This window comes from Larus michahellis, chromosome 6 (genome assembly GCF_964199755.1).
Source record: "Larus michahellis chromosome 6, bLarMic1.1, whole genome shotgun sequence".
NCBI classification, from domain to species: Eukaryota; Metazoa; Chordata; class Aves; order Charadriiformes; family Laridae; genus Larus; species Larus michahellis.
The window spans coordinates 5,396,944-5,409,276 of record NC_133901.1 but is presented as its reverse complement, the minus strand read 5'-3'; the positions used below and the strand labels follow the sequence as shown (position 1 = coordinate 5,409,276).

General features: G+C 43.7%; 3 protein-coding genes across 9 annotated transcripts in view; 1 reads left to right on the top strand and 2 right to left on the bottom strand.

The window, feature by feature from the left end:
* The window catches only part of LRRC34 (leucine rich repeat containing 34), a 17,099-nt gene extending 8,584 nt beyond the window's left edge, over nucleotides 1–8,515 (bottom strand). For 2 of the 7 annotated variants that reach the window (XM_074590975.1, XM_074590980.1), the window contains exons 1-7: nucleotides 7,275–8,515; nucleotides 6,832–6,953; nucleotides 5,806–5,930; nucleotides 5,590–5,654; nucleotides 4,702–4,785; nucleotides 3,025–3,153; nucleotides 1,181–1,276 (exon numbers count right to left, since the gene is read on the bottom strand). In XM_074590975.1, coding sequence (XP_074447076.1) covers nucleotides 1,181–1,276; nucleotides 3,025–3,153; nucleotides 4,702–4,785; nucleotides 5,590–5,654; nucleotides 5,806–5,930; nucleotides 6,832–6,947 — 615 coding nt within the window. In that variant the 5' untranslated portion in view covers nucleotides 6,948–6,953; nucleotides 7,275–8,515. The remainder of the gene's footprint in view (nucleotides 1–1,180; nucleotides 1,277–3,024; nucleotides 3,154–4,701; nucleotides 4,786–5,589; nucleotides 5,655–5,805; nucleotides 5,931–6,831; nucleotides 6,954–7,274) is intronic. The other 5 variants (XM_074590978.1, XM_074590982.1, XM_074590977.1 and 2 more) reach the window with 3 other exon arrangements.
* The window catches only part of LRRC31 (leucine rich repeat containing 31), a 23,789-nt gene continuing 18,288 nt past the window's right edge, over nucleotides 6,833–12,333 (bottom strand). The window contains exons 12-13 of the mRNA XM_074590974.1: nucleotides 9,747–10,768; nucleotides 6,833–6,953 (exon numbers count right to left, since the gene is read on the bottom strand). The gene's annotated coding sequence lies outside the window, so the exon portion shown is untranslated. The remainder of the gene's footprint in view (nucleotides 6,954–9,746; nucleotides 10,769–12,333) is intronic.
* The window catches only part of LRRIQ4 (leucine rich repeats and IQ motif containing 4), a 4,593-nt gene continuing 774 nt past the window's right edge, over nucleotides 8,515–12,333 (top strand). The window contains 10 exon segments of the mRNA XM_074591637.1: nucleotides 8,515–8,903; nucleotides 8,906–9,158; nucleotides 9,160–9,326; nucleotides 9,329–9,407; nucleotides 9,409–9,570; nucleotides 10,470–10,588; nucleotides 10,591–10,643; nucleotides 10,962–11,107; nucleotides 11,773–11,915; nucleotides 11,918–12,001. Of these exon segments, the coding sequence (XP_074447738.1) occupies nucleotides 8,522–8,903; nucleotides 8,906–9,158; nucleotides 9,160–9,326; nucleotides 9,329–9,407; nucleotides 9,409–9,570; nucleotides 10,470–10,588; nucleotides 10,591–10,643; nucleotides 10,962–11,107; nucleotides 11,773–11,915; nucleotides 11,918–12,001 (1,588 nt within the window). The 5' untranslated portion in view covers nucleotides 8,515–8,521.

Sequence of the window (12,333 nt, the reverse complement as noted above, 5' to 3'; positions counted from 1 at the left end):
TCATAAAAAGAAACAGGATTGCTATGGGAAAAAATATGTCCTGTCACTGTAAGACAAAGTAAGTTCATTTTGAAGTTGTCATGTTTAGTTAAGAAAAAACCTGGGTGAATGCTGTGAGTCAAAAATAATGCAACAACCCAGAGGGCTCAGAAAATGATAGAATTGAAAGTGGAAAAATGGCAAATAGAGTCTCACACAGATACTGACCAGCCCCTTAGTGGCCTATATTTTCAATATCAGTAGTTTAAATTCACTTCTAAAACTGTGTGTAGGCAGATGAAGCCCTGTCTTGGTAGAAAAGAAACAACTAAAATCGGTTTAAACTGTTAAATTTACCTTTGGGAAATTAGGAAGATCTGGCCTTCACGACAGTTTAATTTCATTATCTTGCCATCAGGAAAATGCCTATCGCAGACATCTGACAACTGCTGCCAGTCTGGTGAAACCACCACCGCAACCAACTCTATAGCCAAGGCTTCAGCAGGACCAGCCAGGCACAGAAGCCACATGCCCGCAAGCCAAAGCCCCGCAGCAGCTCTGAGCGCCTGCGGGCATCCAGTGGAGCTGCCCCCAGCAAACCCTGCCTTGCAGATTCTCTTTGCAGTGCTGGATTGTTTTGGAGGGTTGGTGTCTTTGTTTGGGGTAACAAACGCATCATAGGTTTTACACTGATGAGGTTCATTGTGTGAAACAACAGACCCACACGGGCCAGTGAATATGGCATATTGTTGAAATGCGCCTTTCTGCTTTAGGCTGCAGCTCTGGCAACTGCCCAGGTATCGCACTGCGCAGACAAACAGCAGGCTTTTGTTCTTCCCCTCATTTCCTGCTAAACAGCATTTCTCCCTCAGTTTGCTGAATAATGCAGGAAACTCTCCACACCGTAACAGCAGAAGGAATACTTGGTTCTCCAATACCAACCCCTCTCCATTAGCCCATTATTTAACAAATGCACATGTACCAAGAAAGAAATTTTTAAAAAATGAACCTTCTACTTAAACAGGACCGCCTGTGACTGCACAAAACTTGGCACAGAAAAAGAATATTTCTGCAACCATTTACTTCGCTTTGCAAGGAAACCCAGAGAGCCGCGTAGTTCAGCTGACCATAAATACATCAGTACTGACTTTACTTGTGCTTCTCTCTTTGACAGAGCTGACCCCACAGTCTACTTCCATACCTCTTGACTGTACAGTAGAGGACGATTTAGGTTTATTGCTTTGACTGATTTGTTCTGAGTCAGGGCTGTTGCGATAGCTATTAGACACTGCGTACCCTGGAAATGAAAGTAAATAAACTCTTTAGAGAAACCTGTCCGATGTATAGATCAAGCTACCAAATTAGCATGACTTCTTAGCATTGATTGTCAGAAAATCAAAAACATCAAATGGGCTCAGATTGGAAATACTATTATTCCTGCCTCCATGTACTCTGGAGAGACACAAGTGCAGCAGGCAAGTGCTTACAGACACATAATGTATTTTCCGATAATACCAATGCCAACTCCCTACGGAATAATAGAGTGGAATTAGACTAAAAAGTACAAATGACCAGGAAATTTGGCAACTCAGAAAATAAAAACCAAGAATAATGCATCTCAAAGATACTTGTCCGTTTAATTGATCATGTATTTTGGTTTTCCTGGTTTATGAATTAAATTCAGCTTGTGCATGTTCCCTAAAGGTCTTCAGTAAAAGTCTTAGGCAACATTTATCCGCTGGGTAAATTCATACTAAATGTGAATTAATGTGACACAGAGTAGTGAGAGTCTAGAATACAGCCCGCTTCAGATTTTTTTTATTTCCTTCTTGTTTGCTCACTAATTTATATTTATGTTATTTTCCAATTAGGCTGGTCTACACCCAAAGCCATTTAATTTTAAATCAGTTTTCTAGCAACTCCACACCAAGCATAAACATATTAAGCTTCCAAATAAATCCCACACTGGCTACATTTTCCTTGTTTATGTTTTCATAACATCCTTCGCAGTTTCTGAGAAGTATTCCCCCTTCTAGTTTAAGAGCAAATTCTATAATTCCAGGAAACAAATATAAGAAAATTTTCATCTGACCCAGCCCTCTCCCTGCCTCCAGGTGACGGTCATAACTGTTAGGTTACAGTCGTACACCTCATACACTTCATTATCTCCTGAAAAGGCTAACACCCTTAGCAGGAAGGCTGAGAGTGGCCCATCTTCGTTTCACTTCTGGCTTGGCTAGGGCATTCTCCTGGAGGGCAAGATACAAATTGTCCCAGGCAGGGAGAAGAACCACTTCCAACTCCCAGCCCCTCTGATGCGATCGCACAAGGACACACCATCAGTCAGGTGCTGGGACCTTGCACCAGGAGGAGGTTCCCAGCTCCAATTGCCACCTCCTGCTGTACCCCCCAGGTTTTTAAAAGCCAGCCACAGGCTTTTACTGGCTAGAGTGGGAAGCACCCTGCTTTCTGCCCTCCTGACTTTCCCTGTGCCCTGTAAGAAGTCTCAGCACCCAACTCTAGGAGGCGACAAGTTATCTAACATCGAATTGGGTGCCTTTCTACTCAATTCAGCACTCTTGTGCCTATGTCCTTTATGGATCAAGCTCTGACAGGAGCAACAGAGTTATGGGACTGGGTGACTTTTGGGTGTTACATCACTGCACACTTCAGAAGGAAAAGAACCTCCAGGGAATAAGAAGTCCTTTCTTCAACATGAATTAGGACTTAAGGCAGCACAACAAAAAGGAACAGAAGAAACAAACCTTGGAAAATGTGAAGCCAATCACCTGAATTCTATGATTCTATGAATTCCCAGGGACATAGTGGCTCTAATGTATCATCAGTTATGACTTCACAGGCGTTTTACGCAACATGCCTTTCCAAGTAGACATTGTAATATTATATATCGTCTTACCTCAAGCTAACTCAAAATGTAAAATCAATGGCAACAGATGGCATTTTCCCCTAATTAAGCACTGCAGGACCTTTGTAATACCCTTGAAAGACTTATGTCATCGCTGATCATTTTACTGGGTTACTCACCATATCACAGTCTCCAAGATCCAGCTTCTCTAAGGTTGAATTAATTCGTAGCATTGAAGCAAAGAACATTCCACCCTTGTTTCCTATTTTGTTTCCAGTCATTCTCAAATATGCAAGGGTTTTATTCCTCTAGACAAAATAATAATTTAAAAAATCAATTCCTTTTAAATGGCCTGAAAAACAACACTGTCCTTTTTCCTGTGAATCCTGCTGGTTGTCACACAAAGACAAAACATCCTTCCAGCAGAATTTTGTCTAAGCGATAACGCTGACTAAGCAGTTGGCTGAAGCTCCCCTCAGTGGAATCAAACGCATGAGAGGCTGGAAGCAAAACTCAAGTATTTGAAAAGTTTTGTTTCTCACAAGTTCCTAAATTTCACAGTCATGAAAATAATCCAAGCAGATATTTCTGCCTAAATTGACAGCTGAAATGCAAATTACATCAAAACTGATTTAAATCTAGTAAGTATGTTTTAAACAAGAATGTAATTTGCTTTGGTTTTCAGAGGCTTTTAAACCACGCAGCCAGTGAAAGCTCAGTGAAGCCGGTCGCCTTCGGCAGGACTACTTGGTGGAGAGCCAAACCGGTGTGTAAGTCTTTGCAGGACTGGAGGCTTCACTGGCAATAGAAAGTTCTGATCAGAGGACTAGAAAAATCAGCATCCTCACCCTCCCCACAGTTTCAGTGGATATGAAATATCTATTCAACTGATAAAGCCTGAAAAGCAATGCAGAGTACTTTTGCATTTTTAATTCCTCAGTACCACTGTAATCATCCATTACTAGAGATTATGATTGATTAAGTAAGAGATTACAAAACAAGTAGTTCTGTGAGCAGCAGAACTAATGAAGCCTGGTTTCATACGGCTTTTATATCTTTCCGGCACCTCTTCCCCAGCTGCGGTACCTCACTACAGCATCTCCTTCCCTCAGTAACACGCCCCCTTCACCCCCAGATCCTCCCCGGCAGTCCCTGTAGCCAAGGGGCTGGTGGTCAGGTCCTGCCACCCGCCTGCTCAGAAAACGCTGCTGGGGGGGGGGAGCTGCATAAATAGCTTTGGGGTTTCTTGCAAGCCCAGTTTTGTACAATCTCCTGGACAACCTTAGCGTTTTGGAAGCCTGTCAAATGGAGTTGAAATCAGTTCAGAGTTGAAAGGCTATGGAGGAGGAAGAGGGAGCCCACGTCAGTCTCATTTCACAAACATAACAAATCTTACACACCAGCCTCATTTCCTTGGGAAACCACATTAAATAAAACAAACATGTTTTTATGCTGCTGCTGTAAGGCAAAGTTTTGAAAACATGTCTCAGACATCTTGAATCAAGACAAATATTGACATCAAGGCACAGGCAAAGTTAATACAATTTAAAAAAAAAAAAAGAAAAAACTGATGGCATTATATATCCTATAGTATGGCATTTTTCACACAGAAAAATCCATCCGTGATAGTTGTGATAATTAAGCGTTAATGCAACTTTCTCTTGTGTGAAATCTGATTTCTGAAGTCTGCCTTGGGAAAACAAGCAATCCCTGTGATACAGCAAAATGTTGAATGGACTGAAGACAGAGGGCCCTTTCAGCCAGCTCTGATGTTGGCAGGACAGCTAGTACTGTTCATCAAAAGCAAAATTATCAAACTAGCTGCTATTGTCTAAATCTCCCAGACAAAAACTCACATGGAGTGCTCTCGCTATCAGCTCTGCTCCACTTGTGCCAATATCATTAAACATCAGGTTAAGGTACTGCAGAGTGGAGTTTTCCTGAGGAACAAACAAAGCAGAAAGCAATGAGGCTTTTGTCCAGAGTATGCTTGCATTTTTCAGAAAGGAGATGGACTTAAATTCCATGGACTTAAAAAGGAGATGGACTTAAAAAAGATACATGGACTTAAATTCTCTGTCCTTCCTTGCATTTCAGACAGCCCCTGATTTGGAGAAGTAGTTAAAGAATGCCAAAGTATATCAGACGATGATGGAAAGGCAGAAAAACATGTAGTATGTGGGTCCTCGTGGGGCTTACAGAAACCACCTAGGAGCCCACATGCTCAGCATGGCCAAACGAGGCCGGTGGTCAAGCTCAGATGCAGACCTCTGGGCATTTTGTGACCTTAATGGCCCTCCCTGAGCTCCAGGACCACAAGCACTGAGCATCAACCCACCATTTTCTGTCCGTATTCTGGTGCTTACAATGACAGAAAGGCAGCATTAAAGTTTCCTGTGTTTAGACCTACAAAAAGGCTAACTGAGAAACAAAGGCCCTGGCACACCCAACACTACCATTATCTCCTTTGTTGAATTGAACTGTGACCCTAAAAGCCCCACAGTTTATTCCGCTGTTCTTTCATCATCACATCCTAGCCAAATGTCAAATGATTTTCTACCAGAAATTAAAAATCTCCCCAGACAATACAATCTGAGATTCTAGTGGGATGGATTTGGATGTGAAAGTCAAAATTAATGGAATTTTGCCAAACAAATACATTCTCATCTCCAATTTACTACACATAAATATTATATTAGACAAATAAATTACAAGTTGCTGAATGATAAACATCATTTTGGCACCTGGAGGAATGTTGCCACGTGCTTTGCTCCAGCATCAGTCAATACGTTATACCGAAGATCCAAACCTGAAAAAGATGAAGAATGTGACAGATGCGTATCTACAATTAACTGATCTCTAAACAAAAAGAAATAGAGATGAATTAAGGCTGAAATCAAGTCTGCTTATGTTTTCTTATACTAGCACAGCGATGCCAAACATACATGAAAAAAGCTTACCTGTGACATACACGGTGTTGTGTAAGACAGAGGCAAGAACTTGAAGGTCGCCATCTGTAACCCTCTGCACAGGCACTAGATGATTATTTCCAGCTATTTTTAATGTGATCCCTTTTGCGCATCTGCTGTAACACAAAAATGTAAGCACACGGGGAGAAGTAAAACGATACAGAAAAATTAATTCTCTCTCCAGGTAAGGAGAGTATCCATGCTTGCCCTCGCTGAAGTGTTTGCGCGCAGTTAGCTGCTGCTGCCTTTGGTAACACCATGCCAGGCGACGCGGTTCAAGCTGTACCTCAGCACTGTCCTTTTTGATATTCTGAAGACACTGCACAGCTGCAAGACCACGCTTAGCACACATGCACAGAAAGCAGGAAGAAGCAAGATGAGGGGAAGGCAGATGGAAATAAAGACTATCCTGGAGGTTACCTCATCATCTCCTTTTTACTTGTTCCCTTTATTTACTCTGTCCTTCCCTCAGGATCAAAACCTAACACAAACCATTTCACTACGCTGTATTTTCTCAAGTTTTCTCTCCAAAGGACAATTAACTTTGATCCCAGGAGCATCCATGAGAGGAAGCCCTACCTAGCCACATAATGAGAGAGAATTTGGGTGGTTAATACTTTGGCAGGATTCAGAGACGTTCAGGGAAGCATTACCAGCTGGAAGCTAACTGGATGCAGCTGAGGCTTTTTAAACAGGAGCGAGACAAAGGGAAGGGAGTTAGGATGACTAGACACTGGTTTTGGCTTCTTTAAGGGACACAAAGGCACCATCCTGTACATTTTTCTCTTTTTTTTTATTTCATTGCTTGTAAAGCTGCCCAGAAGGGATATATAGCTACAAACTTCTGCCAAGATGATGTCAAGATGAGTCAAACCAGAACTACAGCAGTAAATGCTAAATATGATTTGTGTTTAAGCCTGAAACTGCTTTAACTTTCTCATTGTTCAATGCCTTGTCCTGCTATCTTGTCAAAGGCTTTCAGAAGCATCTGAAACACGCTCTTCATTATTTCCTTACATTTTATCATTTTTATCTGTTTCTTGAAGCACACGAGCAATGAAGGGGTGTTCAGGTTGGCCCAAGTTTTGGCAGGCCCGCAAGTAGTGCTGGTGAAGATCTGGACGCTCTGACATGACCTGCTGGAAAACAAAAAGGAAGCGTTGCTGCAGCGTTACCGCAGCCTAGCAACATCTCCATGGGCCCACGCGCTGTTGTGCTGGGCTCTGCATAACAATAAAAATGGGCTTGGTCTGAAAAGGGTTACAACTCTTGGTATGCCACACAAGAATAACAGAGAGATACCAGACAGAGAGGAAAAGCTCCAGGAAAAAAATGAGGAACTGTGGAAGTGTTTCTGATCTGCCACCACACAGGATCTGAGCTAGCAGAGAATTAATATTCATACAGGCAGGTCCTTTTTCCCCGTAAAGCAGCTGTGCCCCCGACCTCCGCATGCCTACCTGAGTGATCAATGCCCGCACCTTCTCCTCACGTCAACCCACAGTGACTGGCCCAGGGCCGAGCTCTGCCCCGCGGCCAAGCCGGGCTGCTCCATGGTCAATAACGTGTGGTCACGGAGCCCGTTTCCAAGGAGGGCGTCCCAGGCCCTCCACCAAGAGGGAGCGGGCGGAGGTGGCCAGGCCCAGCCCAGGGCCCTGGCAGGAGGCCACGCTGCGTCTGTGGTGCCTGGCCTCCCCAGAGTATTTGTTTAGTGGCCTGCTCGCGGTCTCTGAGGAGCCTTTGCCAAAATTTCCATGGTTACACGGATTAGCAGCTACTTCAAAGGTGCCTGTGCTGCTCTTTTCCACCAAATAAATCCTTCTAGCCACTTCATTACTGCCCTTGTACGCAGGAGGGGGTGGGCTGGGATCGCACACTCTCCTGTCCCACAGCGTGTGGTGCTCGCACCCCAGTACTGAACTCGCAGCCAAAGAAGAAGAAAACACCCTCGTGCAACATCTGAATTAGACTGGGAGGCCCAGCAGTGGTCTGTCTCCATGGCGATCGCTCAGTTCTTCCTCCTCATCCTGGTGGCACCTGGAAACTGCCCATCTCTGGAAACATGACGTCCTCCCGGCACGGTTATGGCAGCAGAGAAAAGGGTGTCAGCAGGAGATGACTGACAGCTGCCTCCTGACCTCCACTATCTCTCTTATCGTTCCTTAAATGCCAGCTGAAATGTTTCTTCTGTCCCGACACCAGAGGTTGGTCAGGTAGTCGCCCCTTTCCACCTCTCACTCTTTCGCTATCAGCAATACCACAATTTCAAGGGTTATCAAATATCAGTTTTGCTGGCATCTCTCTGGCTCAGAAACCACTAAGTGTTATAGAAGAAGGTGCCACCTTTTTACAATAAGACTCTTGCAGCTTTACGATCAATGTAGCTGAAGACAGATCTCAGTCACTGTTAGTAAGTACAGGCTTTCAATACTCAAGGAGGTTGCTTCATCCAGCTCCTCTGACTTCACAAGGTCCCCCTCCAAATTTGGCTGTTGGGGTACTTCAGGATGCTCAGGGATTCAAAGATATGGTCCTGCGGTACGTACTGCAGGATTTGATCTCAATGAGCACAAGCAGGGGTACAACTGAGGCTAGAACTTGTCCCTGAAAGCTGAATTCTGCCAGTATTTATTTAGCATAAGAAGGTCTTTGAGTACGATTGATTTTTAACTTTTTTCTCTTCTGAAATTAAAGATAAGGAGCAGAGATGGCTGAATCTCAGCAGAGCCAGGAGGAGGTCAGCGCAGGGGACACTCATTGCCCCACAGGTGACCCTGTTGGTTTTGAGGATGACCATGATCAGACTGCACAAGAAACACCAGTGGGTGAAGTGCCAGAGAACGAAGCTTTTTCTCCCTCGCACATCACAGACAAGATATTTTTCACTGATTTAGCCAACAAGCAACTGTGAACCATTTTGGCAGGAGTCTTGAGTCTAGAATATCTGGAAGAGCTGCACATGGAAAAGAACCCAATTGTAAGCATCCCCAGAGACATCAATTGCCTGAGGCACATGAAGGTCCTCTGCCTGGATCAGAATCACATACAGGACATATGCGAAGAACCGGGGAAGCCGGAATATCTTCTGAGCTTAGCAAGTTGCAGTCCCTGCGTCAGCTCTGGCTCTATAAAACAAACTTGCACGAAACCCCAGTGCAGAACTGTGAATATCTCCATCATGTTGAACTGCTTGGCCTTTCTGACAATAATCTCAAGTGTCTGCCTAAAGAAATAGTGAACCTGCCAAAACTCAAGGAAATTTACCTCCAGAAAAATAGATTTGGAAATTTTCCCAAGGAGCTTTGTCATATTGCTAATTTAGATACAACAGATCTGGAACAGAATCAGTCTCATCCCAGAAGAGGTAGGCTTTTTGACAAACTTAGTTAAGCTATTTTTAGCTTTTAATAACTTATCCTCCATTCCTCCTACACTGCAACACTGCCAGAAGCTGGCTGTGCTGGATCTGTCTCATACTCTCCTGCACAACCTTCCCCAAGGTTTGAAGAATCTCTGAGAGTACTCAGACTCTCTGCTAACAGCCTGGAGAAGTTCCTACATCAGATCTGCTCCTGGCCGTCCCTTTCCCATGTTGATGAGGAACACCAGGCTGCGCACAGTACCCAGGTCCTTCACCAGATTAACCAGTGTCAGGATACTGCATCTGAGTGAAAACTGCTTTGACGAGATTCCTAAAGGAATACGCTCTATGAGAAATCTTGAGATACTGCCCCTGGATAACTGTCAGATACAGGAGGTATTTGTTTTCAGATTTATTTAATTGATACCTCCGTTTTGCAAAATCTAAGTTCTTCATTACAACTTGAGAAGGCGTGTTCCACCAGGAATACACCGGAGCCTGGGTTACACATTGTCACTGACTTCTGATTGTTCAGGCAGGGAGAAAAAAGCAAGAACATGGAAACACTGACCTTTGTGTTGAATCGTAAAGATGAAACGCCGACTGGAGGGACTGCTTCGGTCTTTCTGCATCTTTTTTTTCTGTGTACACTGGAGAATAAGAGCTGCATTTGCATAGAATCAATACGCCACACAATGAAGCAGAGCAGAGGGCAATTTAAAAATGCATGTGATATTGTTAATGCCTTTAAGACCATTAACATTTGCTGCTCATTTGATAATGAACAATTATGTAGCCTAAAGCTGTGCTATTATAAGTGTAACAGTATTCCTGGACATACTCATTTTAGGGCTCAGAATACACCTTCCTTTTTATATAATGCAATGCTTCTTTTCCAAGGAGATTCTCCTTGTGCAATTTTCTTCTGGAAGGTTACATTTACAGAAGAAGTAATTTATGCAAAAGAATCACTTTCAGGTTTCATTCATTTAAATCATTCTCCCCTGCACTGTGCCTACAAAGGAAATGAAGAAGCAGACTAATGTTTCTACTAAGAAATAAAATTAACCCCATGAGAAATCTTTCCAGCAGAGGAAACAACATGGATTTTTTTTTGCCAAAATTTCCACCATACTGTGAGGTATAATGTTGTATTAACGAGCAGAATATTCTGTATTCATCCATCAACAGTAATGAGGCTCCACAGCATTTTCTCGGAGATTTTTCCCTAAAAACAAAATCCCAAAGATTACTGTTTAATTGACATAACGTATCTTCTTAATGACTGTGTCTGGATACCTGTGGAGGTGAAAGAACTGACAAATTTGAAATGTCTTAGCCTGTCTGAAAACCAATTCAGTATCTTTCCAAACGAAATCTTTCTCCTGGAGTCATTAGAGAGATTATGCCTGGGAAAGATAAAGGAATTAAATTCACAAGTCTGCCAGAAGACATCAGCAAATTGCAGGTAGGAGCAATGGAAGGGGGAAGATCTTGGTCTGCTGCGGCATGGCACTTCCATGGACTTCAGCTGCTCCCAAATGCAGGACTGAAGGTTCCTCTAATCTTTTTAGGTGCAGCACGAGGCCAGGACTGTGAAAATAGGAATAATATCAAAATTCAGTGTTTGAAACTCATGTTGTCTCTCCGTGTTTCGTAGTCACCCAAGGGTAACTCAGTTTATAAACTTAACTTCTGCACTTTACTGATATTCTCTGTATGTTGATTATATATCAAGCTAAGGAAAAATCCTTTCATTATTAAAAGTTATGCACATATTTTCCAGAATCTGAAAGAACTGCATACGGAGAATAATTCCCTGGAGTACCCGCTCGCAACCATCGGCTCATTGACTCACTTGAAAATACTTGGCTGTCACAACAACCTCCTTAAACAGCTCCCAGACTCTGTATGCCAAATACACGGTGAAAAATAGTCTGTGTGTTTGTGGCCTTAAGGACACCAGTACCAGCAAGCATTTTGGAAGAAAGAGGGAGAGAAGGGACAGAAGGAATGCAGCGCATCATTCAGGGCTCATCCTGTGAATTGTAAGGGAGCCAAACAGGATAAAAGTTAGGAACTGGGAAGGTGTGGGAAGCGCTGTGCCCAAGCCAAGTGGACAGGGAGTCTACCCCCCCCAGCCCCATGACCCATCTCGACCTCAGGATTCCAAGGAAAAGGGTGTTTCCCAGAGCTCAGCTCCAAGCAGACCCCCTGATGTGAGAAGACCTGCAGGGTCAGCACCAGTGACTCCAGGGGAATGGTGAGGAACCAGCTCTCTGGGAGGGGGCTCCCCAGCCCAGTCCTTCCATCTTCCCCAGTTCATTGCATTTCTGTGTGGCTTAGTTCACTAGCACTGTTAGTGTGCCAATTAGCAGGACTTTTGAAAGCTGCATTTGGCCACCTGGCTGCCAGGTGAATAGTCTTCACCTGCTGAAGTAAATGTTTTGCTAGGAGAGCCTGAGTCCCATCCTTCTGTATTTGGGAGAAGATACTTTGAATTTGAAACACTCTGGTGAGATGTTCAATACACACATTCATTACATGCGCAGACTGAATTGTTTGTGCTTAATCCATGTGCTGTTTATGGGGAGCACGCAGGAATGCTCCCTATCATTCCTGTTCTTTGTGCTACAGCTGTTTGCTTTTGGGTGTTCAGGTTTGCAAAAACTGTTCGTTCAGAAGAATAATCACCTCTCCCAGCTGCCCCAGGATTTAGACAGTCTTCAGCAGCTGGAGCTGGTCTTGTGGATGGGAAACCTATGACAGACCTTCTGACTGAAGTGTGCTGTCAGGGGACATCTGGGAATACTTCTGGGAAGGAAGGTATAAAAAGGCCATGAACTTAAAGGTAGGGGTGTTAAGAAAGCCACCACAATATACATACAAAGCTGTGGGTTTAGTAATAGATGCTTTGCAGAAGAACCAAACATCTGAAATTTCTTAAACAACCATTTGCATCAGCTATGGCAGAGCAGTACTTCCATCATTGATCACGTTAAGGTAGGATATAGGGAGCCATCAGGAAATACAGCACTCGGCATCACTCAGAAGCATTCCAGAAGGTTGTTACTGCTCTGCCAGGTCACAGTCAGCAGGCACAGAACAGCCCTAACCGCTTTCAATGGAGGTCTCCTTAGTTCCTTGTCCAGTGGAAG